The 26,783-nt window shown below is 56.9% G+C and overlaps 1 protein-coding gene across 1 annotated transcript in view; it reads right to left on the bottom strand.

Moving 5' to 3' along the window:
* Window positions 1-335: 335 nt before the first annotated feature.
* MYO15A (myosin XVA) overlaps window positions 336-26,783 on the bottom strand; it is a 55,975-nt gene continuing 29,527 nt past the window's right edge. Inside the window, 32 exon segments of the mRNA XM_045526900.1 lie at window positions 336-907; window positions 4,450-4,590; window positions 5,894-6,027; window positions 6,426-6,559; window positions 8,810-8,943; window positions 10,331-10,491; window positions 12,718-12,814; window positions 13,185-13,262; window positions 13,503-13,597; window positions 14,909-15,039; window positions 16,594-16,676; window positions 16,929-17,002; window positions 17,265-17,337; window positions 17,622-17,694; window positions 17,959-18,074; window positions 18,487-18,665; window positions 19,176-19,250; window positions 19,342-19,453; window positions 20,122-20,263; window positions 21,019-21,137; window positions 21,219-21,334; window positions 21,688-21,763; window positions 22,237-22,296; window positions 22,513-22,634; window positions 24,141-24,213; window positions 24,375-24,480; window positions 24,815-24,947; window positions 25,051-25,231; window positions 25,424-25,501; window positions 25,574-25,641; window positions 25,834-25,948; window positions 26,602-26,696. Coding sequence (XP_045382856.1) covers window positions 806-907; window positions 4,450-4,590; window positions 5,894-6,027; window positions 6,426-6,559; window positions 8,810-8,943; window positions 10,331-10,491; window positions 12,718-12,814; window positions 13,185-13,262; window positions 13,503-13,597; window positions 14,909-15,039; window positions 16,594-16,676; window positions 16,929-17,002; window positions 17,265-17,337; window positions 17,622-17,694; window positions 17,959-18,074; window positions 18,487-18,665; window positions 19,176-19,250; window positions 19,342-19,453; window positions 20,122-20,263; window positions 21,019-21,137; window positions 21,219-21,334; window positions 21,688-21,763; window positions 22,237-22,296; window positions 22,513-22,634; window positions 24,141-24,213; window positions 24,375-24,480; window positions 24,815-24,947; window positions 25,051-25,231; window positions 25,424-25,501; window positions 25,574-25,641; window positions 25,834-25,948; window positions 26,602-26,696 — 3,476 coding nt within the window. The 3' untranslated portion in view covers window positions 336-805.

Here is a 26,783-nt window from a genome sequence, read left to right as displayed (position 1 = left end):
TTCCACCTGTCCTTAGCAAACTCCTGCTCATCCTTCAAAACCCAATGCTAACATCCCATTCTCTGGGAAACCCTTTCCCAAACTGCTCCCTCTCACCACTACACCACTTTCAAACCTTGTGTAGCCCATCAAGTGATGGGGGCCTGTGGTTGGGGCTACCCAAGGAGTGTGAAGTGGGGGGCCGGAGGCCTGCAGGGAGAGATGGGGGCAGATGTCTCTGCTGGAAGCTCTGCTCATAGGCAGTGAGGCAGGGGCACAACTGCAACTCCTGCCTCCTCCCTCAGGCTTGTTTCCAAGCCACTTAGCAACTCCTCGGAGGAAATGGATGCCAGGCTCACCTTTTATTTGCACAGAAATAACCAAGGACCATGAATCCAGGCAGAGAAGCAGCACAAGGAGGGGCACCTGACGAGGACACGTGGGGGCTGGGATGTGGAGTTGGAGCAGATTCAAACATCAGACCCCGATTAAACCAAATGCAGAGTCCACTTCATCTAGGTCACTGGTGTGGGGCTTCCCTGCCATTAGGTGGGAGGCAGAGGCAGAGTCTGTAGTGGGTACATAGTAGGAGGACCCATGGGCCGGCCTTTGAAAGTTCCTCTTGCTATCTGACCCAAGTCTGGCACGCTGCTATTCCATCTCAGCTCTGGATCAGTCCTCTTGGGTTGCTCCTCCTGCCTCCTCTTGGTCTCCCCCAAGATTCTGGCCCCTTATAGGGGTCACTGACCCAGAGAGATTCCGTGACTCCCCTGAGGCCACGCAGTGAGTCTTCTGGCAGAAGGCAGCTAGAGGGCTGAGGGCTGTGTCAGAGCAAGGTGATCTCGCTAGGAGGCAGCGTGAGCCGCTTCTCACGGGCACTGAGCAGATTCTCCACGTGCACGGCCACCACTCGACACAGCTCCAGACCCTGCAGGTGACAGTGAGAGTCCATGCCCACCCAACACTTCCCCAGCTCTCACCTTGGGGTGGGACGTGCAGAACAGATGTGGTTGGGAGAGAAGCGGAGACCACCATCCACACAGGGGCCCTGGTCCCCACCTCCCCCGTGGCCTGGGAGAAGTGTGAGGAGCTGGACGGCGGGAGGGCAGGCTGCGTGCAGGCCAGGAGGGATAACAAGCAGCAGGCCAAGTGCATCTGGAGGCTTTGCTGCCCACGACCTGGGCCAGTCACTTCGCCACTCTAAGCCCTAGTGGCCTCTTCTGTAGGGTCTCAATTTACCAGGGCCTGCCTCACAGGGCTGTGGTGAGGATTCAGTGAGATTTTAGTACATGTAAATCCTTTAGATTAAAAAAAATTAGTCCAATCAATAAATGGTAAGTTTCTAATAGGTGTTGCCATGGTTACCACCTGGCACCCGCAGCCTAGGATGGGCAGTGATTGGAGGGGGGCAGGGAATTGCAGAAAATTGATCTGTGAGTGTGGTTCCCAGACCAAGGCCAGTGTGGGAACCGCCCCCCAGGGATTTCCTGTTCCAAGAGAATAAAAGGCAGCACCACTTACCAAGCATTAACTGTGTGCTAGGCCTTGTCCTGAGAGCTTTATTCATCTTACCTTTTTTTTTTTTTTTGAGACAGAGTCTCCCTCTGTTGCCCAGGCTAGAGTTGAGTGCTGTGGCGACAGCCTAGCTCATGGCAACCTCAAACTCCTGGGCTCAAGCAATCCTCCTGCCTCAGCCTCCCGAGTAGCTGGGACTACAGGCGCACACTACCACACCTGGGTAATTTTGTTTGTTTGTTTCTATTTTTAGTTGCCCAACTAATTTTTTCTATTTTTAGCAGAGATAGGGTCTCGCTGTTGCTCAGGCTGGTCTCAAACTCCTGAGCTCAAGCAATCCTCCCACCTCGGCCTCCCAGAGTGCTAGGATTACAGGTGTGAGCCACCATGCCCGGCCTTTTTTAAATTTGGGACAGGGCTTCCCTCTGTCGCCTGGGCTGGAGTGCAGTGGCATCATCATAGCTCACTGCAGCCTCCAACTCCTGGGCTCAAGCAATCCTCTTGCCTTGGCTTCCTGAGTAGCTGAGACTACAGGCATACACCACCACGACTGGCTAATTTTTAATTTTTTAAAAATTATTGTCATTATTGTCCAGGCTGGTCTCGAATTCCTGGGCTGTCAAATGGGGCAACAATCCCAGCAAGGCCTGGAACACAGCAGCATGCAGGTAGGCAAAGGACTGGCTGGAGAGGAAGACTGTCCATCCTTTTTTTTTTTTTTTTTTTTTTTGAGACAGGGTATCTCAAAAAACTGAGGCTCCATGAGAAGCAGGGATGCCTCGAGATCCCCTCCCATAGCCTGTCAGAAGTGGGCAGGATGGAGACTCGGGTCTGTGGGCTGCAACACTGCTGTACTCAGATGTCACCCTCTCCTGGAAGCCCTCCCTGATTATCTCCCAGATGGCTCAGCTTAGCATTGATCATGATTAATTGAAGAGATTCTTTCATTTCTGAGACTTGGGGCTCTGTGAGGGCCAGGGTTGAGGGGGTCTCAGTTACTTCAGTATCCCTGCAGCCAGTGCAGAGGCTGCTACACAGAGATGCTCAATGGCTATGCATGGAATGAATGAATGAACAAATGCATTTCCCCCACATACGCAGGCCAGAGGCAGAGGTGGCAGCACAAAGAGGTCAGGGGGTGCTGTAAGGAAGTGGGGAAGCCAAAAAGGCCCTTATCAATCTATCCATCCATCTACTCAGTGAGCTATGATGATGCCACTGCACTCCAGCCCAGGCAACAGAGAGAGAGAATCCCTGTCTCCAGTCCCCCCATGCATGCAACAAATATGTACTGAGCATCTGCAGTGTGCCAGGCACTGTGCTGTGGACACAGCATGAACAAGATGGACACAGCCCTGCCCTCCTGGAGCTGACATTCTGGTGGTAGCGACAAATGATATGTAAACAGAAAAACAACTAAATGATTTGCAAGCCATAATAAGGGCTACCAAGGCAAAGACTGCGAGTTATTAGGGAGGAGGACAGGCTTCTAGAAAGAGGTCTTATTTGTGCTGTAACCCAAATAAAGGGAGGGAGTGAGCCCTGTGATAAATCAAGGAAGAGCATTCTAGGCCAAGGGGACAATGAGTGCAAAGGCCCTGGGGCAGGGAGGGGAAGGGAAAGCTCAGCAGAAGGGAGCTGGAAGAGGCCAGGATGGCTGGAGCCTGTGAGCAGAGGGGAAAGTGGAGGGGGGCTCCCACGTTTAGGGCCTGAGTAACTGGGAGGACAGGGAGGTAGGGCGGAAAGGACTGTTGGTCTCCAAGGGAGATGCTGAGGGAGCCTGGAACTCAGGGGGTCAGGACAGAAGACAGAAGTATGAGGGTTTGAGAGCCTCAGGGCCAAATAGGGTCCCCAGGGGGAGAAGCCCAGACTCAGCAACATTTAGAGATTGTCCAGGGGAGGCGGCACCAGAAGAACAGCCGAAAAAGCAACAGCTGGGCTGGTCCCAGGGGGAGGGAGGACACAACAGCATGGCTGCAGGGGCTCAGGGAGGTGGATTCTGGGAAGCAGGGGAGTCCAGGAGCCCAAGGCTGCCAGGAGGCAGGGATCGGGGTGGCCCCCAGCAGGAGCAGATTGGGTTGTGCTGTGAAGTGGACTGGGAGCCTGGACCCAAGTCACAGGTTCTCCAAGGGGCATGAGGGGCCATGGGGGCTTTGTTCTGGTCCTGTCCCTCAGAGGCAGGGGTGGGGAAGTGGAAGCCCCTCTCTCTTGTCCTGGGAAATCAGCCCTTACAAGGGAGGCCCTGTCAGGGCAGGTAGTGCTGGGCCCAGACCTTGAGGAGGATGCAATGGCCTGTGTGATCCTCAGCTCTGACTCTGCCCCTTCTCTGGGTCTCAATCCTGTCTCTTCAGTGGAGTGAAAACTTTGGTTCTGCCCTGCCCCTGGTGGGCTATGAGACTTAGACAGGAGCTTAGGGGGTCATTCATGCCTTGTAAGTAGCAGCCACAGTTGCTGCAAACAGGAAAATGCACAGGGCAGGTGGGTCTCAGTTTTGCTGTCTGTCACATGGGAGCCCAGTTTCCACACCATCAATCCCAGGGCCCACAATTCAGCTTCCACACCTCAGCCTAGGTGAACTTCCTCAAACTTCCTATGTCCCTTCCCTGTCACCAACCTTCTATGGTTCCCTAGTGCCCTCAAGAGAAAGCCCCAAGTTCTTAGCTTCACATTCAAAGAGCTCTAAGATCTCCCCTTTGCTGGTCCTGTCTCCCTAGCACCCCATCTAACTCTCACTATTGTGCAAACAACCTGCACCCATTCCTATGTTCCCACTACCAAGCTGCTTCCCTGGAAGCCCACCATAATGACTGGCACTTGTGTGCTGCGTTGGGGTTAGTTCTGCCCCGTGCACTGGGCTGGATGCTCCTTGGGGCACAGCAGGGATCTGGCCTATCTTGGAGCCAGGCCCAGAGGAGAGCCTAGGGGGCGGACTGGGGAGTGAGGGGCCGGGCCCACCTGCTCCAGCTGCAGCTGCATGGTGCACTGGGCCGCCACGTCCCCCAGCGCGATCTCCACATAGGGGTAGCTGGAGTTGGCTGTGGGCCGCTGGGTACGCGTCGACTGGATCTCCTTCAGGGGGAACTTCACCATCAGCTCCTGGGAGTGGGGGGAGAGGGACCAGATAGGCTTGTGGTGGGGACAGTCTCAGCCACCCTTGCCCTTCCCCTACAAGTCAGACCCTGGTTCAAGTACCAGCTCCCCCAATGACTTGCGGTGTGACCTTGAGCAAATCACTTTACCTCTCTGGAGCTCAGTTTCCTCACCTGTGAAAATGATTCAACAAATACAGACAATGTACCCACAGTGTGCCAGGCACTGCCCGAATGCTCAGGATATAGAGGTAGGGTGGGTGCTGTTGGCACCCTGACCCTCATAACAGAGCTGCTTCTTGTGAACAGCTGCACCTCTTTGGCCCAAGAAGCAAACTCAGAACATAGGGAAGGAGGTCAGAATGATGGAGAGTTAATGCCTCAGGAAGAAGCCCTGACTAATGATGGGTGGGGAGTGGTGGACAGACATTCCGGCTCCCTCACCCCTAGAGAATAGGAATGTTCTAGGCTGTCTCCCAGGGCTCCCCAGGTGAACTGACCTCCAAATGTTCACATCGGCAACCTGCTTGGTAACATACCCTTCATTGGCTCTGTCCCTTCCGTGTCTCACTTCCCCACCCCAGCGTTTCCTAGAATCAATTCCAAATCAACCACTTGCCCTGGAATCTTTGTCTCAGAGTCTACTTTTGGGAGCAAAAACTAAGAAACAGGGTAACAGGTCCTATTTGTTATGGGCTGAATTTTGGTCTCCCTCCCTACCAAGTTCGCGTGTTGAAGCCCTACCAGAAAACCTCAGAATGTGCCTGTATTTGGAGATAGGGCCTTTAAAACAGGCAATTAGGTTAAAATGAGGCTGTTAGGGGGGACCCTAATCCAATATGACAAGTGTCCTCAAAGAGGAAATCCAGACACTACACAGAGACTCTAGGGATGAGGACACAGTGAGAAGACAACTGTCTGCAAACTAAGGAAGAAACCTACCCTGCCGACACCTTGACCTTGGACTTCCAGCCTCCGGAACTGTGAGAAATAAACTTCTGTTGTTTAACCCACTGAGTCTGTGGTATTTTGTTCTGGCAGCCTGATCAGACTTATACACTCATCGTATGAGCGCTCAGTATGTGTTTTATGCTGTTTCACCTTTACAACAGCCCTGGGGGGATTTTAACTATTATCCCTGTCTTCGAGGTGAGGCAAGTGAGGCTCAGAGAGGGGAGAGACTTGCCCACGATCACGCAGGTGGTAAGTGGTGGAGCTGGGTTTCCTCCGCTGGAGATCTTGGCCCCTTAGAGGGTGGGGGATCAGTGGACACAGGGTGGTGATGGCAGTGCCAGGCTGAGGCCACTCACATGGGTCTCAGTGCTGAGGAAGTTGAGCCCGTTGTGGTTGACAGCAAGGATGCAGGGGGCCGGCACAGCGATGTTGCTGCAGCTCTGGATGAAGAAGAAGGAGGAGCCAAACATAGGGAAGGCACTGAGGAGGCCTGGGTGGAGAGAGAGGGCAGTTACCACGCCAGGCAGGGCTCACTGATGACAGTCACGGCCCTAAACTGCACAGCCAACCTGCAGTCCACATCTTCCCTGGCCCTTGTCCAGCGCAGGAGCCCTTGGTCTGCGTCTCTGTCCATAATTTGGCCTCCCTTGTCGAGGCCTCTTCCTCTATCTCTGCTCACAGCTCTTGTCCCTCTGCCCAGGGCCACCTGAGCCTACGGGGCTATCTTCATGAACATTTTAAAAAGGCATTCTCTCCAGCCAGGTGCTCAGCTTGGCTGGCACCACAAGTGCCTTTGTGCAAAGAAAGAGATGCCTCCATCCCCATCCTCCAGGACCCCTTCCTCAACAAAGCCCCCCAGTGACTATCTCCCCGGCTCCCAAATCTCACCCAGAAACTGGGCACGGGCCTGGTGTGGGCTGAGTGCCTGCGTCTGCTGCCGGTGCCGGCTGACCAGGTCAAGCCAGGTCGAGCTGGCTGTCATGCGGTAGAGCTGGGCTGGGATGTACTCGTGGATCTCCCTCCTGCAAGCAGAGGGAAAGCGGGCCTGAGCGAGCACACAGACTCACGCAGCCCTCACTGTGCAGCAGGCATTATGCAGAGCAGACGAGGTCTTTGCACCTCCCTGCAAGACCAAGTGCTGGGGAGTGTAGATGGGTTGAAGATGTAAAGGCTGACATGGTACCTGGCGCGCTGGGCCAGACCTACTAGGATCCCTGCTTGCAGTTAAGGGAACGGAGGCTCTGTGGGGTTCACTAACACTCAGGTCACACAATAACTGAGTTGGGCTGAGGGGTGAAGGGTGGGGAGTGGGGCAAGACGGGCTTGTCCTGCATAGCTCCTGCCCCCATGGAGAAGCCTAAGCCAGAGGGTGAGAAGCACATGGGTGAGGGAAGCATCAGGGCAGACAGGCACCCAGCACAGGGCTGGTTAGTGCCAGGCCGAGGAGAACTAGGCCTCCAGGCTGAGCCCCCGGGCCATCAGCGCCGCCCCCCGAATCTCTCCAATACATGCTGGCTACCTCAGGCAGCCCCTTGGCCTCTTGAGAACTCTGGAAAATATCAACAGCAGTCCCAGCCCATGCCAGCCACCTTGGGGGTGGAGGGAAGGGTTGGGAGAAAAGCCACGGGAACCCCCCTCCTCCAAGAGATCCCCTAGGTAAGATCTGTCCTTCTTTGCACTGCTGGGGTAAGAGCCTGGCATCTGGACCCGGCCTCCCCACCATTAGCAGGCTAAACTTCAGCAAGCCAGATAAGCTTTCTGGGCCTCAGTTTTCTCATCTGTAAAGGGAAATAAAGTGCGGTCGGGAAGAATAGCTGAGATAATGGGTATGCAGAGAGCCTTGCAAAAAGTAAGAACTCAATGATTATTTTTATCCAGGATTGGGATTATACCTTCAGGTGCCTCCTATTCTTTTCACTTAAAATGATCATGTAAGAAGAGCTTTATGCCTTGAGGCTGACCGTGTTGCAGGCACCGCGATACACACGGTCTGGGCATCACCTTACTACTGTTCACACCAGGGGATCTCCAGGTGTGGTCAGGGGTCTAGGGCGTCAAAGCCATCTTCATAACAATGCTAAGCAGTGATTTCCCTTTTTCCCTCTCGTTCTCTCAAAAGTGTACGGCGGAGTTTTCCAGAGGCGATGGACACATATGTGACACATGAGATGGCAAGAGACTGACTGCAGAAGCAGATCTATGAAGTTAGACAGTGAAGGGCTTTGCAAAATGTAATACAGTGCCGCTCTTCTCACTACGTTTTTTTGAAAATAGTTATTTTTCATAAAAGGTTATTGACATTGACATGTATTGGACTTACTATTCCTACTTTTAAATGAATTAATAGATATTTTAAATTCTTTCTCAGTTTTAATTTGAATGGGTAAGTACATGAATAGATACAACCCACATAAACAAAAGCAAAAAACAGGGTCCCATTTTCCAGAGTACAAGAAGACCTGGCTGGGCACAGTGGCTCACGCTTGTAATCCTAGCACTCTGGAAGGCTGAGGCAGGAGGATCACTCGAGGTCAGGAGTTTGAGACCAGCCTGAGCAAGAGTGAGACCCCCGTCTCTACTAAAAATAGAAAGAAATTAGCTGGACAACTAAAAATATATAGAAAAAATTAGCCGGGCATGGTGGTGCCTGCCTGTAGTCCCAGCTACTCGGGAGGCTGAGGCAAGAAGATTGCTGAGTTTGAGGTTGCTGTGAACTAGGCTGACGCCACGGCACTCTAGCCCGGGCAACAGAGTGAAACTCTTTCTGGAAAAAAAAAAAAAAAAAAAAGAAGACCAAAAGTTTGAGAATGACTGACTTACACTATAGGCATTTGTCAATCTTTGAGAACATCAGCTTAAAGGCTGTCTAGTGCCCATAATTTACTCGACAAGTCTCCTGTTGTTGGATACTGAGCTTGCTTCTAGTCTTTTGCTGTTTGTAGGCAACACTACAGTGAACACTTTTATTGCTAAACCTTTCTGCATAGCCATATGTATTTCCTGGACGGCAGGGAATGTGTGTCCTGAAAGCTTTTTCTTCACTGAATTTGCTCTGGACTAAAAATACCAGCCAGAAGTAACTTGTCATGGAAAGGAGGTGGGGTCCCAATTTCCATGGCTAGTTGGAAGACTTCAGCCCCCAGGCCAGGACAGCCCCTTCCCAGGAAGCCTCACTGATACAAGAGGGGAGCCTGGGACGGCCAGCTCTGAGCCAAGTGGGGTGGGCCGAGAGGGCGGGTTGCCTGTCCACTCCAGCTGAGGCAGGTGCTCACACACTGGGCAGGTAGACGTGGTCCTTGGCACGGTGCTGCAGTGCAGCCAGCTTGGACACCTGCTGCAGCTGCTGCTCGCTGGGCCGGCAGGCTGGCATGCTGCTGAAGAAGCCCTTCAGGTAGTCGGGCAGGACCTGTGGGCAACACTTGGGTGAGGTCCTGCCGGGCAGGCACACACTCAGCATTCGCTGGCAGGGGGCCTGGAGACAGGCAGGTTCACTGATTCCAGCCCCATCCTCTTCTGGGGCAGGATAGCCTGTCACTCTCCTGGGTTTTGGGGAATGGTGACAGAAGAATGTGAAGGTGAGCTGTGAGGGCTGTGGCCTTGAAGCCCATGAGAGAGTCCCCACAGTGACCCTGCTGGTAAAAACAGAGCACCAACAGTGCAGTGAGCACAGGGGTCCATTAGGCCCGCGGTTCTCAAAACTGAACATGCCCCAGAGTCACTGGAGGGCTTGCCAAAACAGACTGCTGGGCTTTGGGCTAGACCCCCAAAGATGCTGGCCCAGTTCACCTGAGGCGGGACTGGAGGGTTTGCGTCAAGGTTTTGTCAGTCCACAAGCCTCACCTTGAGTAGCATGGTACCAGCCTGCAGGGCCAGGCCAGCTAGGCTTCCGCAGCAACACCACGTGTCCACGAGAGGGACGTGAGCGTACTGTGTATGCGGAATTGCTGAAGCTTTTGATGCTGGTTCTACCAGAACACACGCTTTTTGTCAAGGCATTGGCACAAATATTGGCACAGTAGGGGAGAACCCAGAATTTGCAAACTCCATGATCCTGACTTAGAGGACTTCCAAGTCTCAGAGGGGGGTAACACACAGACTAAAGTAACAATATTAGCAAAGCCCTGCTCACGCCTTTGCGAAAGGGACAGGCCAATGTTCAGAGGAGAAGAAATCAGAAGGAAAGGGGAATTCAGAGAGGGCCTCACAGAAGAGGTGCTGTTCAGAAGCAGCCTTGTTGGGGAGGACTTAGATAAGCAGATACAGGAAGGGACAGTCCAGATGGAGTGACAGCATGGGCAAAGACCCACAAACGAGGTAGTGAGGATTACATTGTTCTGACAGCTCTGAAGAGACCATATAGGGGAGTGGAGTCATCAGGGTTAGAAATGCCTGTGGGGGCACAGGCGTGGTGGCTTACACTTGTCATCCCAGCAATTTGGGAGGCCAAGGCAGGAGGATCACTTGAGGCCAGGAGTTTGAGACCAGCCTGGGCAACACATGGCGAGACTCCATCTCCACAAAATAATTTTTTTAAAGTGTGTCATCCTAGCTACTCAGAAGACTGAGGCAGGAGGATCGCTTCACTTGAGCCCAGGAGTTTGAGGCTGCAGTGAGCTATGATTACACCACTGCACACTAGCCTGGGTGACTAAGCAAGACCCTGTCTCTTAAAAAAAATTGCCAACAGGGCCTACATCATGAAGGCCTCGAATGTCAAGGTTCTGAAGTCTGACCTTACAGGCCCTGGGAAGCACAGAAGGTCCCAGAGCCCAGAGGGGCCCACATGTACTGACCTGGTTGTAGTGCATGGTCACGTATAGCTCATTCTCAAACTTGAGTGGCTGATCCCAGAGCACACGCCGGAACCAGAGCATGTAGCCACCGTCTACCTGCTCCATTTCGGAGGCCACGTCCAGAATGTAGGCACGACGGCTGAGTGGGCACACATGCTGGCCTGCAGACGGCAGGGAGGCAAGGCTGGGTGAGGCATGCGTGTGCACCTGCACAGAGCATGTGTGCAGACCCTGACCTGCCACCCCGGTGAGGCATCACCTCAGGTAAGCCACCTACCTCCCTGATCTGGGACATAGCTTCTTTGTTAAAAGAAAGCATGTTTAGGGCATAGGGTACTCTATGTTTTACTGAAATGTTGGTGACCACAGGTGGGAATAACTCCAATCAAAGCTACAAGTAATGTCCTAATTCCCCCCAGCGAGGGGTGAGATGCTGAAGAGGGTCTTGAGGGTAGCCTGTCCCCAGGCGTCTGGGAAAACACCCTGGGTTATCTTCTGAAAAGGCCCAGCCCATTTCCAGAGGAAGCTGGGGACAAGGAGAAGCAAACTAGGCCAGACCATGAGACCCAGTGGGAGCCCTTCTGCAGACCTCCTCCAGGAGAGACCCCTCGCTGGGTACCTGGTGTGGGTGGGGAGGACAGGGAGAGAGGCTCCAGCTCTCTTTTGCACTGGCATTTCTGCTACCCCTCCCACACCTGCAGTAAAACCTTACCAATGAGGGAGGTTTGGTGTGGTGATAAGAGTACAGACTCCTGAGGCCACACCCCCTGGGCTCAAATCCCCACTGTGTGACCGTGGGTGAGTCGCTTAACTTCTGTGGCAGGCTGAATAAGCCCCAGAACTCATGAATATGGTACCTTCACGGCAAAAGGCGCTTGGTAGACGTAACTGAGTCAAGGATCCTGAGAGGGAGAGGACCCTGGATGACCCGGCACACCCCAGGTAAGCACATGGGGCCTTGCGAGAGGGTGGCAGGAGGGTCGGAGTCAGAGAAGGGGGTGCGGGGCTGGAACCAGAGGCCAGGGGAGAGACAGAGATGTGAAGATTCTACACTGCTGGCTTTGGAGATGGAAGAAGGGGCCAGGAGCCAAGGAAGGGCACATCCAGAAGCTGGAAAAGCCAGAAAACAGATTCTCCCTTGGGGTGTCCAGAAGGAACACAGCCCTGACAACCCTCTCATTTTAGGATTTCTGACTTTGAGAATTGTTTTTTTTTCCAAGACGGAGTCTCACTCTGTTGCCCTGAGTAGAGTGTGTGGCGACAGCCTAGCTCATAGCAACCTCAAACTCTTGGGCTCAAGCAATCCTCCTGCCTCAGCCTCCTGAGTAGCTGGGACTACAGGAATGCGCCACTGTGCCCAACTAATTTTTTCTATTTTTAGTACAGATGGGGTCTTGCTCTTGCTCAGGCTGGTCTTGAACTCCTGAGCTCAAGCGATCCTCCCGCCTCGGACTCCCAGAGTGCTGAGATTACAAGCGTGAACCACCGCACCTGGCCTGACTTTTAGAATTGTAAGACAATAAAATTTGTGTTGTCTTACTCCACTAAGCTTGTGGTAATTTGTTATAGCAACAATAAGAAGCTCATACAGCCTCCCTGGGTTACAATTCCTTCATGTGTAAATGGGGATGACAGTAGACTCCACTTCATAGGGTTGTTGTGGGGATTAGAGGAGGTTATGGAATTAAATGATTTGAACTGTGCCTGGGACACAGCATCTGTTCAATAAATGCCAGTTATTAGGACTATCTTGTTACCTGCCATTCCCTCCCCTAACATCTCAGCTGGACTTGAGCATGCAGGGCTGAGGCCCCACAGTTTAGGGCCAAGGCAGAGGTGGGGAGAGCTGGCTGGAGGTGGCTGGAGCTGGCCAGCTGGTGGCAGGAGGCAAGCCCATGGTCTAGAGTGGGCAGGCAGCAGACAGAAGGGCTTTGGGCTGCATGAAGGCACCCTAGGGTCCTAGGAGCCCTGGAGAGAAGGGCCTAGCAAGACCTCAGGAGGGGCTCCTACTGCCACTGTTGAGGCACGAGAGGCAGGAGCACAGGCCTGTTAATGAAGAGCTTCCTGGGATATAAGCTTCTGAGGGCAAAGGCCGCATCCTCCCACTGGGCAGGCCCTGAGGGCAATGGCAGGAATCAGAGAGGGCCCTGTCCTCCACAGACTCCCAGTCTGGTGGGTGAGACAAACTTACGCAAACAAAACAGAGAAAGATAGATGAAGGGCTGGGGCCGCTCAGTATACACAGAGGGCCTTCCACAGGGGAGTCTGGGGGCTTCCTGGAGGAAGTGTCACCTGATCTGGACTTTAAAGTCGGGGTGGAGGCCCCTATGGCCAAAGGCACAGTGGTGGCAACGAACCCAGCATGCTCAGTCCTCCTGGCCACTCACCTCGGTTGGTGACGACGAAGATAACATACTCATCGAAGGCCTCGGGGCGAGTCAGAGCCATCTCAGCACAGATCTCCTCCACCACGTCCAGGGCCACCTGGGGGAAGGGGTGAGGCTGTGCCAGCTGGGCCTGACCTCTGTCCTCCCAGCCCTACCCAGGCCCAGGAGACCCATGCAGAGTTCCTCAGCCTCTTCACAGCATCCTGAGCCCTCTCAGAATCAGCCTTGTGCAGAGAAAAAAACACAGCTTTTGGAGTTTGGGACTCGGGTTCAAATTGTGCCTTTGTCCCTTGTTTGCAGTATGACCTTGAGTTGGGGGCTTAACCTCTCCGAGGCTCAGAGAAATAAGTCCTGCCTTGTGAGTCTGTGGGAGAGCCTGGGAGGAGCTCTCGCCCCACCCACAGCCCGGAGACCAGGGTGTCCCTGCCCTTCCAGCGCCTGCCAGCAAGAGACAATCCCTCACTTACAGTGCACGTTTTGATTTTGAGATGACGTTCAAGCCCTCCGGGAAGAAGAAAAAGCTGCCTCTTAGAACTGCGGCCCGCCTGGAGGTGGGTAGGTGGAGAGGGACAAGAGATCGGGTCTGGGATGTGCCCTTGTGCCCTGCCACAGGAGTCCCCAAGCCAAGGGGTCCCAGACATGCATGTGCAGAAACACTCATGCATCTGGACCTTACAGGGCCTGTCTGCACGCCCCTGAGCAGTGCATGTGCACCCAACAGCAGGGTCTCTGGGCAAGGCTGTGTCTCTCATTCATTCTGACCTCCCACCCCCACCCACACTCACCAACATGGCCCGAAGCTCCATGCTGCTAGGGAGCTCCAGACGGCCCCCGAAGCGCAAGGTTTTCTGCAAGTTCTGCTCACAGGCCTTGGCGATCCCTGCAGAGGCAGGGAGTCAAGGCCTTGCCCAGGGGAGGCAGTGGGAGAAAGGGGCTCCTCTTGCCACCAGCCACGAGCCCACTGTATTCTCTCTGTAACCTGGGGGCAGGCATTTACTACCCATTTGATAGTTGAAGAAACTGAGTTCAGAGAAGGGCAGTGACTTGACCCAGGTAAAGAGCTGGAGTTTAAGAATTAGATTTAAATTCACACCCCATGTGGTAAGGGCCCTTTGTCTAGCCCACAGTCCCCTTAGCTACCTGTGAGCATGGAAACAGCTGTCACCCTGAGGTGCTGACTGGGGAGCTTGCCCCCAGTAGACTGTGCAATACAGCTCCGCCCCTGCCAGCTGGGACCCCTTACCATCTGCCCACGCTCACCCAGGCCTCCCAGAGCAGAAGACCCCAGCATCAATGCTCCATTTCTCTGGGTTAAGCAGTGACCTCACCCTGCCCCAGGGAGGGGGTCAAAAGTTCTAGGGCACTTTCTGCTGCCTTCATGTACCTGGGATCCCTTCCCGGGGCAGCTGGGTCTATTCATCCCTGGACCTGGGAATGTTTGTTAATTGAATCAAAGAGAAGGCTTCAGAGGCAGGGAGGGTGAGGTCCCCCATCTCCTCCCTCCGTGGCTGCCATGGTGATTTCAGGGGCCTTAATTTCTTTCTTGGGGGTGGGGGTGCCCAGGGGCTGCTATGGAAACAAGGCTTCAGAGGTCCCTTCCTCCATACTACAAGGGGGAAAGGCCAAGACTCTGCCACTGGCTTTGGGCCCACTCCTGCCCAGATCCACTCAAGACCCCTGCTGAGGCCGGGCGTGGTGGCTCACGCCTGTAATCCTAGCACCTGGGAGGCCGAGGCAGGAGGATCGCTTGAGCTCAGGAGTTTGAAACCAGCCTGCGCAAGAGCGAGACCCTCAAAAAAAAAAAAAAAAAAAAAAGACCCCTGCTGAGTCTCAGCAGCAGGCCTCATCCCAGTACTCCGGGTTCTGGCCCACCTTCTCCTCTTCTGCCACGTGCCACACATGCCCACATCCGGGCCTTTGCTCCTGCCACTCAGTCCCCTTGGAAATCCCATCCACCCAGGGCAATACCTCCTCCAGGAAGCTTTCTGTGGCTACCCCACCATTAGACCAGAACCCAACGTGCCAGCCCCTGTGGGACCTCCACAAATGTTTGGAGAGTAAATTAATACCAGTAAACATTGCCCAGTATCTGTGACGGGCCAGGCCCTCTGGGCTTCCCCTTCTGTCAACTACCTACTCAGTCCCCATGTGAGCAGCGTCACCCCTGGGTCCCCACTCACTGGGCCCTCACCCTGGAAGGGCAGGCCTGGGGTCCGGCTCACGTCTTGGAGGAAGCGAATGAGGTGTGGGTGGAGGACCTCGGAGCAGCTGTGGTAGGCAGCCACAATGGACAGCAGCCTCCAGCCTCGCTGGCAGCTGTCCCTGCAAGGATGTACACAGGAGGCCACGTCACAGGTGGCCACGGCACTAGGGTGTGTGCCAGGAGCCTCCTGGGATTGGGCTGGAGGCTTCTAGCTTTTAGGCAGCTCCTGTCCCCTGAGGATGCTGCTCCCTGCCCAGTGAGATCAGGGTAGGTGGGCCCCAAAGCCATGCAGGTCTATTCTGCCTGGAAAGTCAGGGTGGGAGATAGGGAAGGAAAGGGATGAGGGCCTGGACATCTTCCCCAGGTAGGGGATCTCTCTGGGGAAGGCGTCAGGCAAAGGGGAACCTGCTGAGCCTGTGCAGAGAGTGTGGCAGGTAAGGCCTGGGCCTGGGAGGAGCAAGGGGACTAGCTGAGTGGTTCTAAGATTCCTGGGGAGATGGAGAGCAAGTGAGGAGGTAGAGCAGGTGGGGACAGGAGGGTGGGCCCAGTGGTAACCAGAGCAGCACACACATGAAGCACAGACTGTGCGCTAGCCCTACAGAAGCCGAACATAGTAATTCATCTTCATACTGCCACGGATGTCTGGGGACAGCATTCAGGCTTCCATTGGGAAACCACCCACCCCTCTCTGGATCCCTATGGTTTGGAGATGGGCATGAGAGTCAGGTCTGGCCAATTAGAACACTGCAGCCACATGACCCAGGTCTAACCAGTCAGCACTCTGTATCCTTTCAGCCGCTGTGGTTGGTTCAGGGTTGAACATATAACCAACTCAGGACAATAGACTGGATTTGGGGGCCAGCACGGTGGCTCACACCTGTAATCCTAACACTCTGGGAGGCCAAGGTGGGAGGATTGCTTGAGCTCAGGAGTTCGAGACCAGCCTGAGCAAGAGCGAGACCCCGTCTCTACTAAAAATAGAAAAACTTAGATGGGCATCATGGTGCATGCCTGTGGTCCCAGTTCCTCGGGAGGCTGAAGCAGGAGGATTGCTTGAGCCTAGGAGTTGGAGGTTGCAGTGAGCTGGGCTGACGCCATGGCCCTCTACACTCTACACAGAGTTAAGACTCTGTCTCAAAAACAAAAAAACAAAAAAACAAAAAAACTGGATTTGGGAATTTCTGTGGCAAATATTGGAACAATCTTGCTTTCCCTGGGATTGCTGAGCTGAGGAAATGTCTCCCCAGAGCTGCCACCTTACCAACCTGTGGGAGAGGCTGCATGAGAATGGTATCAACACAGAGGAAAGCAAGACCAGGAGACAGAGAAAGCCTGCTTCTTAATGGGACCTGGATCCAGCTATGCCTGAAGCCATATACTTGTTGACTTTTCAGTTACTCGAACCAGTAAGTTCTCTCTTGCTTAAACCAGCTTACAACCAAGAATCTGGACTTATACATTATCACTGCCATGTTACAGATGAGGAAACTGAAGCTCAGAGAGCAGAAATGGTGTGTCCCAGACCATGCAAACCCCATGCTCTATTGAGTGAGGAAGGGGCTGAAAGGGAGAGAATCCAGGAGGGGACAGGCCTGGGGAGGCAGGAGGCTGAACTGGCCCCTCCTGGGCATGGACACAGTAGGGGAAAGGCGGGTAAGGCCCAGTTCACTCACTGCTTAGAGCTGGTGTTGTCTGTGATCTGCTTCACAATTTGGCAGTAACACTCGTCCCGCATGACCTCGTGGTCCCCACACAGCTGAAGGAGGGCAGGCAGATCACATGCTAGACATGTCAGGAGCCGTGCCACATACCAGGTACAGAACAGGGTGGGCACTTGGAGGTAGGCCTGGTGTCCCTTCCCCAGCCCTCTCTCCACCAGTGGGACGCATTTTTCTTTGGGCCATGGGAGATGCTTCCCACCCTAATGTCCTGTGACTCTGGTTGACAGACAGGGAAACTGAGCCCCAGAGCAGAGAAGGGAGCATCTGGCAAAGTCAGCTGGACTGACCTTCAGGAGGGCGCAAAGCACGTCCAGCTCACTCTGGCCCTTCTGCGGGGCGTCGCCCATGAACCTCATCACAGCTGTAGGAAAGACCCATCCCACTCAGGCCCACCACCCCCCAGCTGCCCACCCCCCCTAGAGGGTCCCAGGGCTGAGCCCCTCCCTAGGAGCCTTGGCCACAGGCAGCTGGAAGCTTCTATTCTCTTAAAGGTGTTCCACATCTGAGTTGGGGTGGAGGGGGTGGGGAAGAACCTGGGGACCAGAGAGGAGTGGTGACAAGCAGGGTCACCTAGCGCTGGATTCCACCCAGCCCAGGACCCTGGCTGCAGTCCCACCCCACACCTAGGAACATGTCCGTGGCCATCTTGTTGAGGCTGCTGTCACTGAGCTCGATGAGGGATTCCTGGAGCGGGATCTGTGAGGGAAGGGGAGCTGTGTCATGATGGAGGAGGGGCCTGTCAGGTGTGACAGGGCCACACTGTGTTTCAAGGCCATATGATGACAGGGGGCTCCACGTCACACAAGCGGAGACAGGCCCAACACTGAGGACAGAAGCTGCCCCTGGGAGGAACCCAGGCCCCTAGAGTGCTGAGAGCTGGGGGGTCTCACTGAAGACAAGCTTACTGGCCCCAGGGGCCTGGGAGGCGCTCGTGCATCACCATTTTACAGACAGGGAAACTGAGGCCTGGGACTGGACACCTTGGTGAAGCAAAGCATGTCCTCCAAGGTTCTGGACTCTCCACCCTCCTTGGATTTCAGCCTGAGGCCATCCCTGCAACAGGAGGTGGGTGCTACTGACCTGTCCTGCCTCCAGGCCTTCGACTACATCCTTTTCCCACACGGGGATGTTCCTGACCCACCACTCTGGTCAGTCTAGCAGGCAGGAAGGCCCCCCGGGGCTGAGACTGAAGGTGGGCCTTCCACCTGGGTGGTCTCTTATCCCTCCCACTGGAATGGGGCCCCCCAGCCCAACAGGCTGCAAGAGGCCCAGAAGAACCCTCCCAGTGTGGGGAACAGGGTTGGGGCCACCACTCACTGGGGTCTCTTCCGAGCGTCTCGGAAATACTTCTGGGCAAACTCGAGCATTGTGTACGGTGGGAGTGCTGGGGCATCCTCCCCACGGTCAGCAGAGCCGGCCCTGACCGGGGGACCCTGCAGGAGATGCCACACCCTGCCTAGCTCTCCAGTCTAAGCGGATTCAACCCCTCTGACTGGGCCCAGGCTCTTTCAGGCTGCCCACCCAGCCAGCCATCTGGCCCCCACTGCGGGCAGTTGGCCTCGCCCCCTCAGCCTGCCCACAACCGGGCTTGCTGCCTGCCCCGCCCCGGCCCACCGGGCCCCGCCCACCAGGCCAGACCCTGCCCCAGTCGGCTTCCCCAGCTACCGCGCGGCGCTCGGCCCTCCCAGCTCCCCTCCACGAGCCCGCCCCGCCCCCGCCCATCGCCCTAGTGCGTCCCGGTCCAGGACCGGCCACGCCCCCGGCCAACCTTGCCGGCAACCTCCTCCTCCCAGCCAGGCTGAGCCGCCCTGCCCTCGCAGCCCCCGCCCCACAAGCCGGCCTCACCTCTCTCCTGCGGCCCACCTCCCGCGCCGCGGCTGTAGAGGCCACTGCAGCGGCTACAGCAGCGGCCTGGCCAGGGCCGGGCTCCGCTGGCAGCTGCAGGAAGTCGGGGGCGGCAGCGGGCTGCACCAGCTCCGAAGGGAAGCGGCCCACGCGTCCGTGGATGGTCCCGAACCTCCAGCCTAGCGGGTGGGTTAAGAGTCTGTAAAGGATCTGAAGCAAACAAGAGGGTCTTGTCTTGGGACTAAGGGGGCCCCTTAGGGATACTCGGGTATCTGCTTAACCTCTCCCTAGGGTTCTATAAGGGAGGCCATGGCACTGAGCCCGTTTTACAGATAAGGAAACTGGCTCAGGGATGGAAAGGGTCTCTCAGGGCCACAGGAGCAGTGTGGGAGTGAAGCAAAAAGGCACAGCAGTGCCTGTGGATGCTCAGGCATGAGGGGACACAGAGAGACTCAGGTCACAAGCATGGAGACACCAATGTCCATGGAGACCCCTCAGCCACACATGCAGGCAGAGAACTGGGCTGTATGGCCACCAGTAGGCCGGACAGGCCACAGCAGGGACCTGAGGAGACCTGGCCAGTGCAGGCCCCTTTCATGCTCCAGGAAACCCTTATCAAGCATCTGCAGTGTGAGGGCACGGGGCCAGGCTGAGTCCTGTTTGGGGTTTCCAGGGTCTGGGGCACCCACCGAAGTCAGGGCCTCTGCACCGCAGCTCCTCCAGGTACACGACCTTCTTGCGGACCACACAGCCGGCACTGTAGCCTGCGGGCCAGGCCTGTCTCAGCATCCACCAGGGAGGGCCCCTTGGCTAGCCTCCCCACTCCCTGTCTCCCACCACCCCTGCAGCGCTGACCCACTCGAGATGGCTCCAGGGGCTGCAGGTGGATGATGTCGCCCTTGTGGAAGGCCAGCAGCGCCGGGTCCTCAGGCAGGAAGTTCCTCACAGCGACCACATAGTCAGAGTCCTGGGCCAGCCAGGGGTAGGGTGAGGGGTTGCACCCTCCTCCTCAAGGCCTAGGCCACCTCCTGTTCGTCACATCCTCCCCGACTCCTCAGGGAAGGGGGCACTCACTAGGGCAGCAGAGGGAAGGGCATTCCAGGTAGAAGGAGGGACTGGAGACATGAGTCCAACGGACACAGACGGGTATTACAGCACACCTGTGCCTTGCCCACTCAATCCCTCACCAGACCTTTCCACGGAAGCCTTCCCTGGGCCAGGTGCTGGGCCTGGGGCACAGGGTGACCTGCTTTAGGCCTGAGGCCTGCCCAGTTACGGGGGCAGCAATGGACAGAGACCGAGATGCAGTGAGCAGCCGTGCAGCCACGGAGAGAGGGCTGGGAACACAACTGCCACGGAGCTCAGAGACAGTACTGTGCCACCCTGCTGGGAGCATTAGGGAAGGCTTCTGAAGGAGCAGGAAAAAGGGGGAAAGGACATTCCAGACGGAAGGCACACCCTGTGCCTAGGCCTAAAGGCACACATAAGTCTACGGACACCGTTGCTGATCCGCGCACACACATACACATTTCCCAAGCAGGCGGGGCTGGTGCGCATCTGCGGGGGGAGAGCCCTGCTCTTGGGCCCCTGGCCCTGGGTGGTGGGAGTAGGGGGCATCTGTGGGAGGACCCTGACCTTCTTCAGCTCCAGGATGAAGTCGTCCACCAGGGTCTTGACCTGGTGAGCTCGGGCTGAGAAGAGGATGACCTTCTCACTGGCCAAGTTGAACTCCAGCATGTTCTGGGAGGGCATGGTCACAAACAGAATATCTGCAAAGCTGGAGGGTGGGCAGGTGGCATCAGAGCAGGGCCCAAGGCCAGAGGGATGCCCTTCCTCCACCTATCGTGCCGCTTCTGCTCCTGCCCTGCCCCCGTTCCCAAAGCCCAGACCCACCTCACCCCATTACACCAGCTCCCATGGGACCCAGGAAACTGCCTGCCTACCCTCCTGACCCGGGCGGTGGCTTTGACTCATTTCCTACCACCCCCTGGACCAGCACTCCAGCCTCTCGCCCTTTTGCCCCTAAGTCCAACCTCCCAGATTCTGCCACACAAATTTCTTTCTTTCACCCGCTGACCAAATTCTCTCCACCTTTCAAAGCAAGGAGCTTTCACTCAACCAGTGAGCAAGGGTCTATTCCTGTTCCCATGTTATAAAGGACAAAAGGGACTTCTAGCAGGGACGGGAGTCTGAGCACTCAGTAAACTGTCACGACAGGCACACCATTTCCCTTCCCAGCTGCACCAGGACGTGGTCATCTGCAGCACAGCCGCACCTCCGCACGGTCAGCTCTGTGAGGCTGGCACGTGGTCCAAGAGGGCACAGGGTAGCAGGTGCCTAACTCAACCCCTTCCTGGCTGTGTGACCTGAGACAAGCAACCTCTCTGAGCCTCAGTTTCCCCAGCTCTAAAACGGGCTTGCTTAAAGGGCTTGGCCCAGAGCCTGACACATCACAGGTACTTGGTAAGCAGCTATGGGAAGAGTAGGGGAACGCCGATGCCCGTCTGTGCCCCCACTCCGCCTGCCAGCCACCTGTATGCACGCAGGACCCGCAGCTGCCCACAGGCCTGCTGGCTGCCCTTGACCATCCGCAGGAGCTTGATGCCTGTGTGGGCCACGGCTAGGAGCTGCACGCCGGTGCCCACGCTGCCCTATGGGGGATGAGGGCGTGTGAGAGTCTTCTTGCCAGACCTGAATCCCCTGGGCAGGCAGGGGGCAGGCGGGGCTCGCACCGTGGCGGGGAAGAGGCGGGAGAAGTAGACCTCCCAGCTGTCTCGTGCGGTGCTGACCACGGCCCGCTTCACGCTCTCTGTCACCAGAGGCCGCTCTGTGTCCAGCTGGTTCTGGGCTACGGGAGGCCAGGCCTGGTCAGGACCCTCCCTGCTCCCCTGCCAGCCCAGCCCACGTCTCAGGGAGGTCACGGAGGGAGGCTGACACCCAGCAGGAAGGTGTCTGACCAGTGTCTATGCTGGGAAAGTGAAACCCAGAGACGGACGAGATGGACGGGCTGCACAGTACGCCAGGCACTGCCAGCCCCAAACACGCAGCCCAGCCGCTCAAGAGGCCAGAAACAGAGCAAGGGGGGTGGGGGCAGGTCTGGGAGGCAATGGGCTGGGCTTGTCGGCCTGTCTCTGTCTGGGAAAGGGCTGGCCGCGGCTCTGGTGGCTGCCCCATCCGTGCCCCTCCCCTCCCCCACCATACCAAACAGGGCCTTCATCTTGAGCCTCTCGTCCTCAGAGATGCGCAGGCAGGCCTCGGAGAGCGTGTCATGCAGGATCTGTGGGAACGAGCCGTGATGCGGGTGGCCCGAGGATCCCCCAGCCAGGGCTCAGGCCAGGCTGCTCTAGGGCGAGTGGGAATGTGGAAGGTCCCATCTTGCAGCAGTGGGCCAGCTGTGCACCAGGTCATCTGGTAAACCAGATCCCACTTACGGGGACCTTTGCCTTCCTCCTCAGCCCCACAATCCAGGCAGCCCTTCCCACCAGGCCTATTTCCTGATCTACACGGTGGGGTGTGGACATGACCTCTGGGTCCTGTCTAGCGCAGACACACTCTGACTCTGACTGGGTCAAACTGTGGGCTCACTGACCCTGTCCACGGGAGTGGGTGATTCAGTAAAACAGTTTCCCACCCTCACCCCGGTCAAGGACCCTGTATCCCAGAGTTCAGAAGCAGAATTTGTAGGTAGCCGAGTATACGTGTCCACACTGCCTGCTGAGTACACTGAGGCAGAAAGGGAAGAGAGCTCACCTGCCGGAACAGGAGGTCCAGCTGCACAGGGTGGCTGTAGCTGTCCTTGGGGTAAAACACCTGTGGGGGCGGGGCTTCAGTGGGTACCTTCTGACAGCCCCCTCACCTTGCTTCACGCCTGGCCACACCCCCTAGATAGAGCCCCGCTCTGTACAGGCCCCCCAGACTCTGCTCCTAGCTTCGGCCCTGCCCCACCCTGTTCTCCTGGGCCCATCCCCCAACTCCTGGACCACCTCTGCCCGCATTCATCCCCTCCCCTGGCTCCGTGCCTGACACCTCTTTTCGCAGGAAGATCCGCCAGGGGGCGTCGTGGTAGCCATAGAAGTTGGGGTTGACGAGGCGGTGCAGCTGTGTCTGCACAGGTTCCTCCGGGGGCTCCAACGACCGGGAAGGCAGCGCTGGAGAGCGCAGGGGGTCGGGGCAAGCATGAGCCGGCACCTCTCAGCACAAAGCGGGAGAGGCGGCGGGTGCAGGAGAGGACGCAGGGGTGACCCCCATGTGGAGGAAGGGGCTGGGAGCAGTCCATAAGCACACCTGCTCACACGGGTCACACTCGTACCACCCAGCCCTTCATTTGACACACATATAGAGCACCTATTGTATACAGGCCTGCACTAAGGGCTGGGGATGCCCCAGTAAACAAGATAGACAAGGCCCCTGCACTTGAGTTGAGTCTCATGGCAGGTGTGGGTGGAACAGACTCTTCGGAATCTCAGTGCCAGGAGCTGGGGGGAGGTAAAGCTGTGATTTAGGAGGGAGTCCGGGGGTGCTGGTCTTTCACTCCTGGTGCGGCAGTCAGACCTCTCTGGGGAGGTGACATTTGAGCTGAGAACTAAATGATAAGAAGGGGCCAGGCATGCAAAGATCTTGGGGAAGAGCACTCTAGGCAGAGGGAACAGCAAGTGCAAAGGCCCTGAGGCAGGAGTAGGGTTGGTGTGCTCTGGGAAGAGACAGGAACAGAAAGTGCCTAGGGGACTGTGAGAGATGAGGCTGGGGAGCTGGGCAGATCATGCAGGGTCTCACAGGCCACAGTGGGCAGTCTGGAGCTCACTGTGGGACCAGCAGAGGGTTTCTGTCAGGGGGACCACATGAGCTAATTTATATCTTTTAAGATCACCGTGGCTGCCAAGAGACAGTGGGTATAGAGGTTAGGGCTCCAGTTGTGATGCCAAGAAGCCTGGGTTTATATCCTTGGCCTGGTACTTTTAAAAAAGTGATTAATTTTTATTACTTTTATTTATTTTTTACATTTATTATTTATTTTTCACTTTTATTTGGTTTTTTTTACTACTAATTAATTATTAATAATATATATACACACAGGGTCTCACTCTGCCACCCAGGCTGAAGTGCAGCAGCCCAATCACAGCTCACTGTAACCTCAAATTCCCAGCTCAGGGGATCTTCCTACCTCAGCCTCCCAAGTAGCTGGGCCTACAGGTGCGTGTCACCATACCCAGCTAACTTTTTAGTTTTTTTGTAGAGAAGGGGTCTTGCTGTGTTGCCCAGGCTGGTCTCGAATTCCTGGGCTCAAGTGATTCTCCCACCTCGGCCTCCCAAACTGCTAGGACTGGAGGCCTGAGCCACCACACTTGGCCCTGGGCTAATACTTTTGAGCTGTACGACCTTGGGTAAGCCACTGAACCACTCTGCACCTCCATTGCCCCCCATAACACGCAGGGACAAATGGTGCTATCTTGAAGGGTTTCAGTATGATAAGGAGGCCGGGGTGGGCCTGGCCTGAGATCTGTTACTTAAGTGTTGGCATTATCATTACACCCACGTGCACGTAACACATACATACGGGCTCAGGGACACACATGCCACCGACATGCAGATTGAGCCTCACCTGTCTCACAGACTCACGCATACACATGCCCACCCTGCCCGCTTGCCCCCCTCACCTGAAACGGGCTCCACGAATAGCCTGGACGCACTGGTCACTGGCTTCACCAGGGCCACAGCCTCTCTGGACACCTGTCCCACCCCAAAGAGAATGTTCACGGGGCAACAGCAGGCCCTGAGGGGGGGGCAGTGGCAGGGCCGTGGCAAGCAGGGGTAGCTAGTTTCTGAGGCTCCCCTGGAGGCCCCTCTCTGTCTCGATTCCCCCCGGGCCCAGCCCTACCCTGTGCCCTCACCTGGGGGCCAGGCACTGCTGCCCGGTGAGCCATCTGCCCCTTCAGGATCATCAGGGCCTCCTCGTGGGGGTCCGGCCGCTTCACGAACACCTTCCCACCGTCTTTCCTGGTAGGCATTGGTGTACCATGGTGGGTGGGACGCTGAGTCCCCCTCTGCCCCCCCACATTCCTACGGTAGGAACTTCTCCCTCCACCTGCCATCATTTTAAACGAGCACCCAGAGAGGAGCAGAGACTGGCCTAAGGTCCCACAGCAGTCGGGCCTCCCTTCGCCCCAGGGGCTCGTCTGCACCCCTCAGCATAAACAAAGCCACTCCCTAAAGGCAGCTGGGCATGGCGCGGTTGAGCCCAGCGGGCGGGTGCGCTGGTGGCGGACACTCGCGCACAGCGGAGAGGCCGCCGTCCGTCAGGCTGGCGGGCTGGGGTGAGGGCAGCGCTGACCTGAGGGCCTCGGGCCGGCCTCCCCGGGGCGGCTGCTGGTACTGCCGGACAATGTTCTTGATCTGCTGCGTGGGCTGTGGGAAGTGCTCCGAGTTGAGTGTCGAGTACCGGACCAGCTCTGGGGGCGCCAAAGCTGTGGCGAGGAGGCAGCAGGGGACAGGGTGAGGCCGCAGGGGACACAAACACACCCCCAGTCCTATCCTGGGAGGCCCCCCGGGCTGGGATAGGGCACTCACTGGTTTCTGGAGAAGCCCGGTCCTGAGCTAGAACAGGGGCAGCCACGGGCTTGGTGTGGGGCCTTGGGGCCTTGGCCAGCGGGGCTGGGGCCGAGGGCTTTGCACTGGCGCGCAGGAGCACAGGTTTGGCGGGGGGCCCGGTGCCTACAGACTTCGGCCGTGCCTCCGGTGCTAGGGGTTTCTGCAGAGAGCGGGGCATGGGGTGGGCTGCCTGGGACATACCAGCCAGCTCTCAGGGACCCCTTCTCTGTCCAACATGGGCTGGGGGGCTTCTGGGCTCAGGAGGCACAAAGATGCCCTGGAGCAGCAAAATGCTCCTCCTCACAGCTTGTGTCTCTAGGCAACCCCCTCAGCCAGGGTGGGCCAGGCTCACCTCTGGGGGCAAGGATCTCAGGGCAGGACTCAGGGGCTGCTGCTGGAGTGCCAGGGCCTGCAGGGTCATTTCCCGGGCCTGGGGAGAGGTGGCAGTGGTGACCACGCAGGTCCCTTCTCTGTCCCCTGCCAGTCCCTCTCTCTCACTCACCAGAAGCACGGCCTGTTTGTGGATGAAGGCTTGCTGCAGGGCCAAGGTGGAGGCGTCCAGGCCTGGGACTGAGGGTGCGGGGAGAGGGCGCAGGTGGGCAGGGGAGCTGGAGGGAAGCGGGATTCCCTACGATGCCCGCCCGGCCTCTCACCCCCATCATGCCGATGGCTGCCTCCGCTCCAGCACATGAAATTGCCCGAGGACCAGTGAGTGGCCCCAACCCTGCCCAACCCCAGAACCACCCTAGGGGAGGCACTGACTTGGCTTTGGCTCTGGGGGTCTCCTGGAGGTGTCTTCAGTACTGCTACTGCCGCCTCTGCCAGGCTGCCCTCCCCCCTTCATGCGGTAGGCAATGGCTGTTGGCTTCTCCAGGTCCTAGGGGCAGCAGGTGGCTCGAGTCACTGCCTCAATGCTGCACTCCCAAGGTTCCATGGCAACAGACACCTGACACCAGCCACTTCCTCTACCCCGGGTTGGGGGGGGGTGTCTCCCGCTGGCCAGGTGTCTGCTCTGTGCCCAGCCTTTACCTGTGCTCATCCCAATCAGTCCCTCTACAGCCAGGTGAGCTCCCGACCCACCCCCTCCACAGAGGAGTAAACTGAGGTTCCAGGAGGGCCTGTGCCCTGCTCAGGGATGCACATCACGCCAGGGGCCACAGAAAGGTGCTGGAGAGGCCCCAGAGTGAGCAGGGGTACCTGAGGGGGGTCTTGTGAGATCTGGGGCCAGAGTATTCAGGAAACAAGGTCAGTCCCTCCCACCCAGAGATCTTAGTGGCCCTGGGGGGCTGGCGCCCACCAGAGGTCATGACAGGGCCCTGCATTTCTAGCTGCAGGTCCTTCTGGGCCAGCCAGGAGGCCCACTACCTGTGAGGGGACCTTCATTCTTTGCCCAGCCCCCAGCAGAGACCCAGATAGGACACATGACGCACAGCTCTGGCTTTGAGAGGCTCCATGTCACCATGTGCATGTGTGTGACCTGGGGGGGACACACTGTGCCTGCTGTCTGCAAACACCCTGGCCCATCCCTACCGCATCCCCATAGGACAGCACGGGGCCGAAGAGGCTGTCCAGGTAGCAGTCCAGCCCCTTGTGGGGCACAGCAGGCTCTCCAAGGCTGTCCGAGTCTGGGGGCCGGACAAGAAAATCAAGTTCTTTTCTTCTGCTGATCTCTAACCCCCAGCAGCCCCCCAAGGCTCCCTCCCCACCGGAGA

The sequence above is a fragment of the Lemur catta genome, chromosome 15, assembly GCF_020740605.2.
Source record: "Lemur catta isolate mLemCat1 chromosome 15, mLemCat1.pri, whole genome shotgun sequence".
NCBI classification, from domain to species: Eukaryota; Metazoa; Chordata; class Mammalia; order Primates; family Lemuridae; genus Lemur; species Lemur catta.
This window is presented reverse-complemented; position numbering and strand designations above follow the sequence as displayed.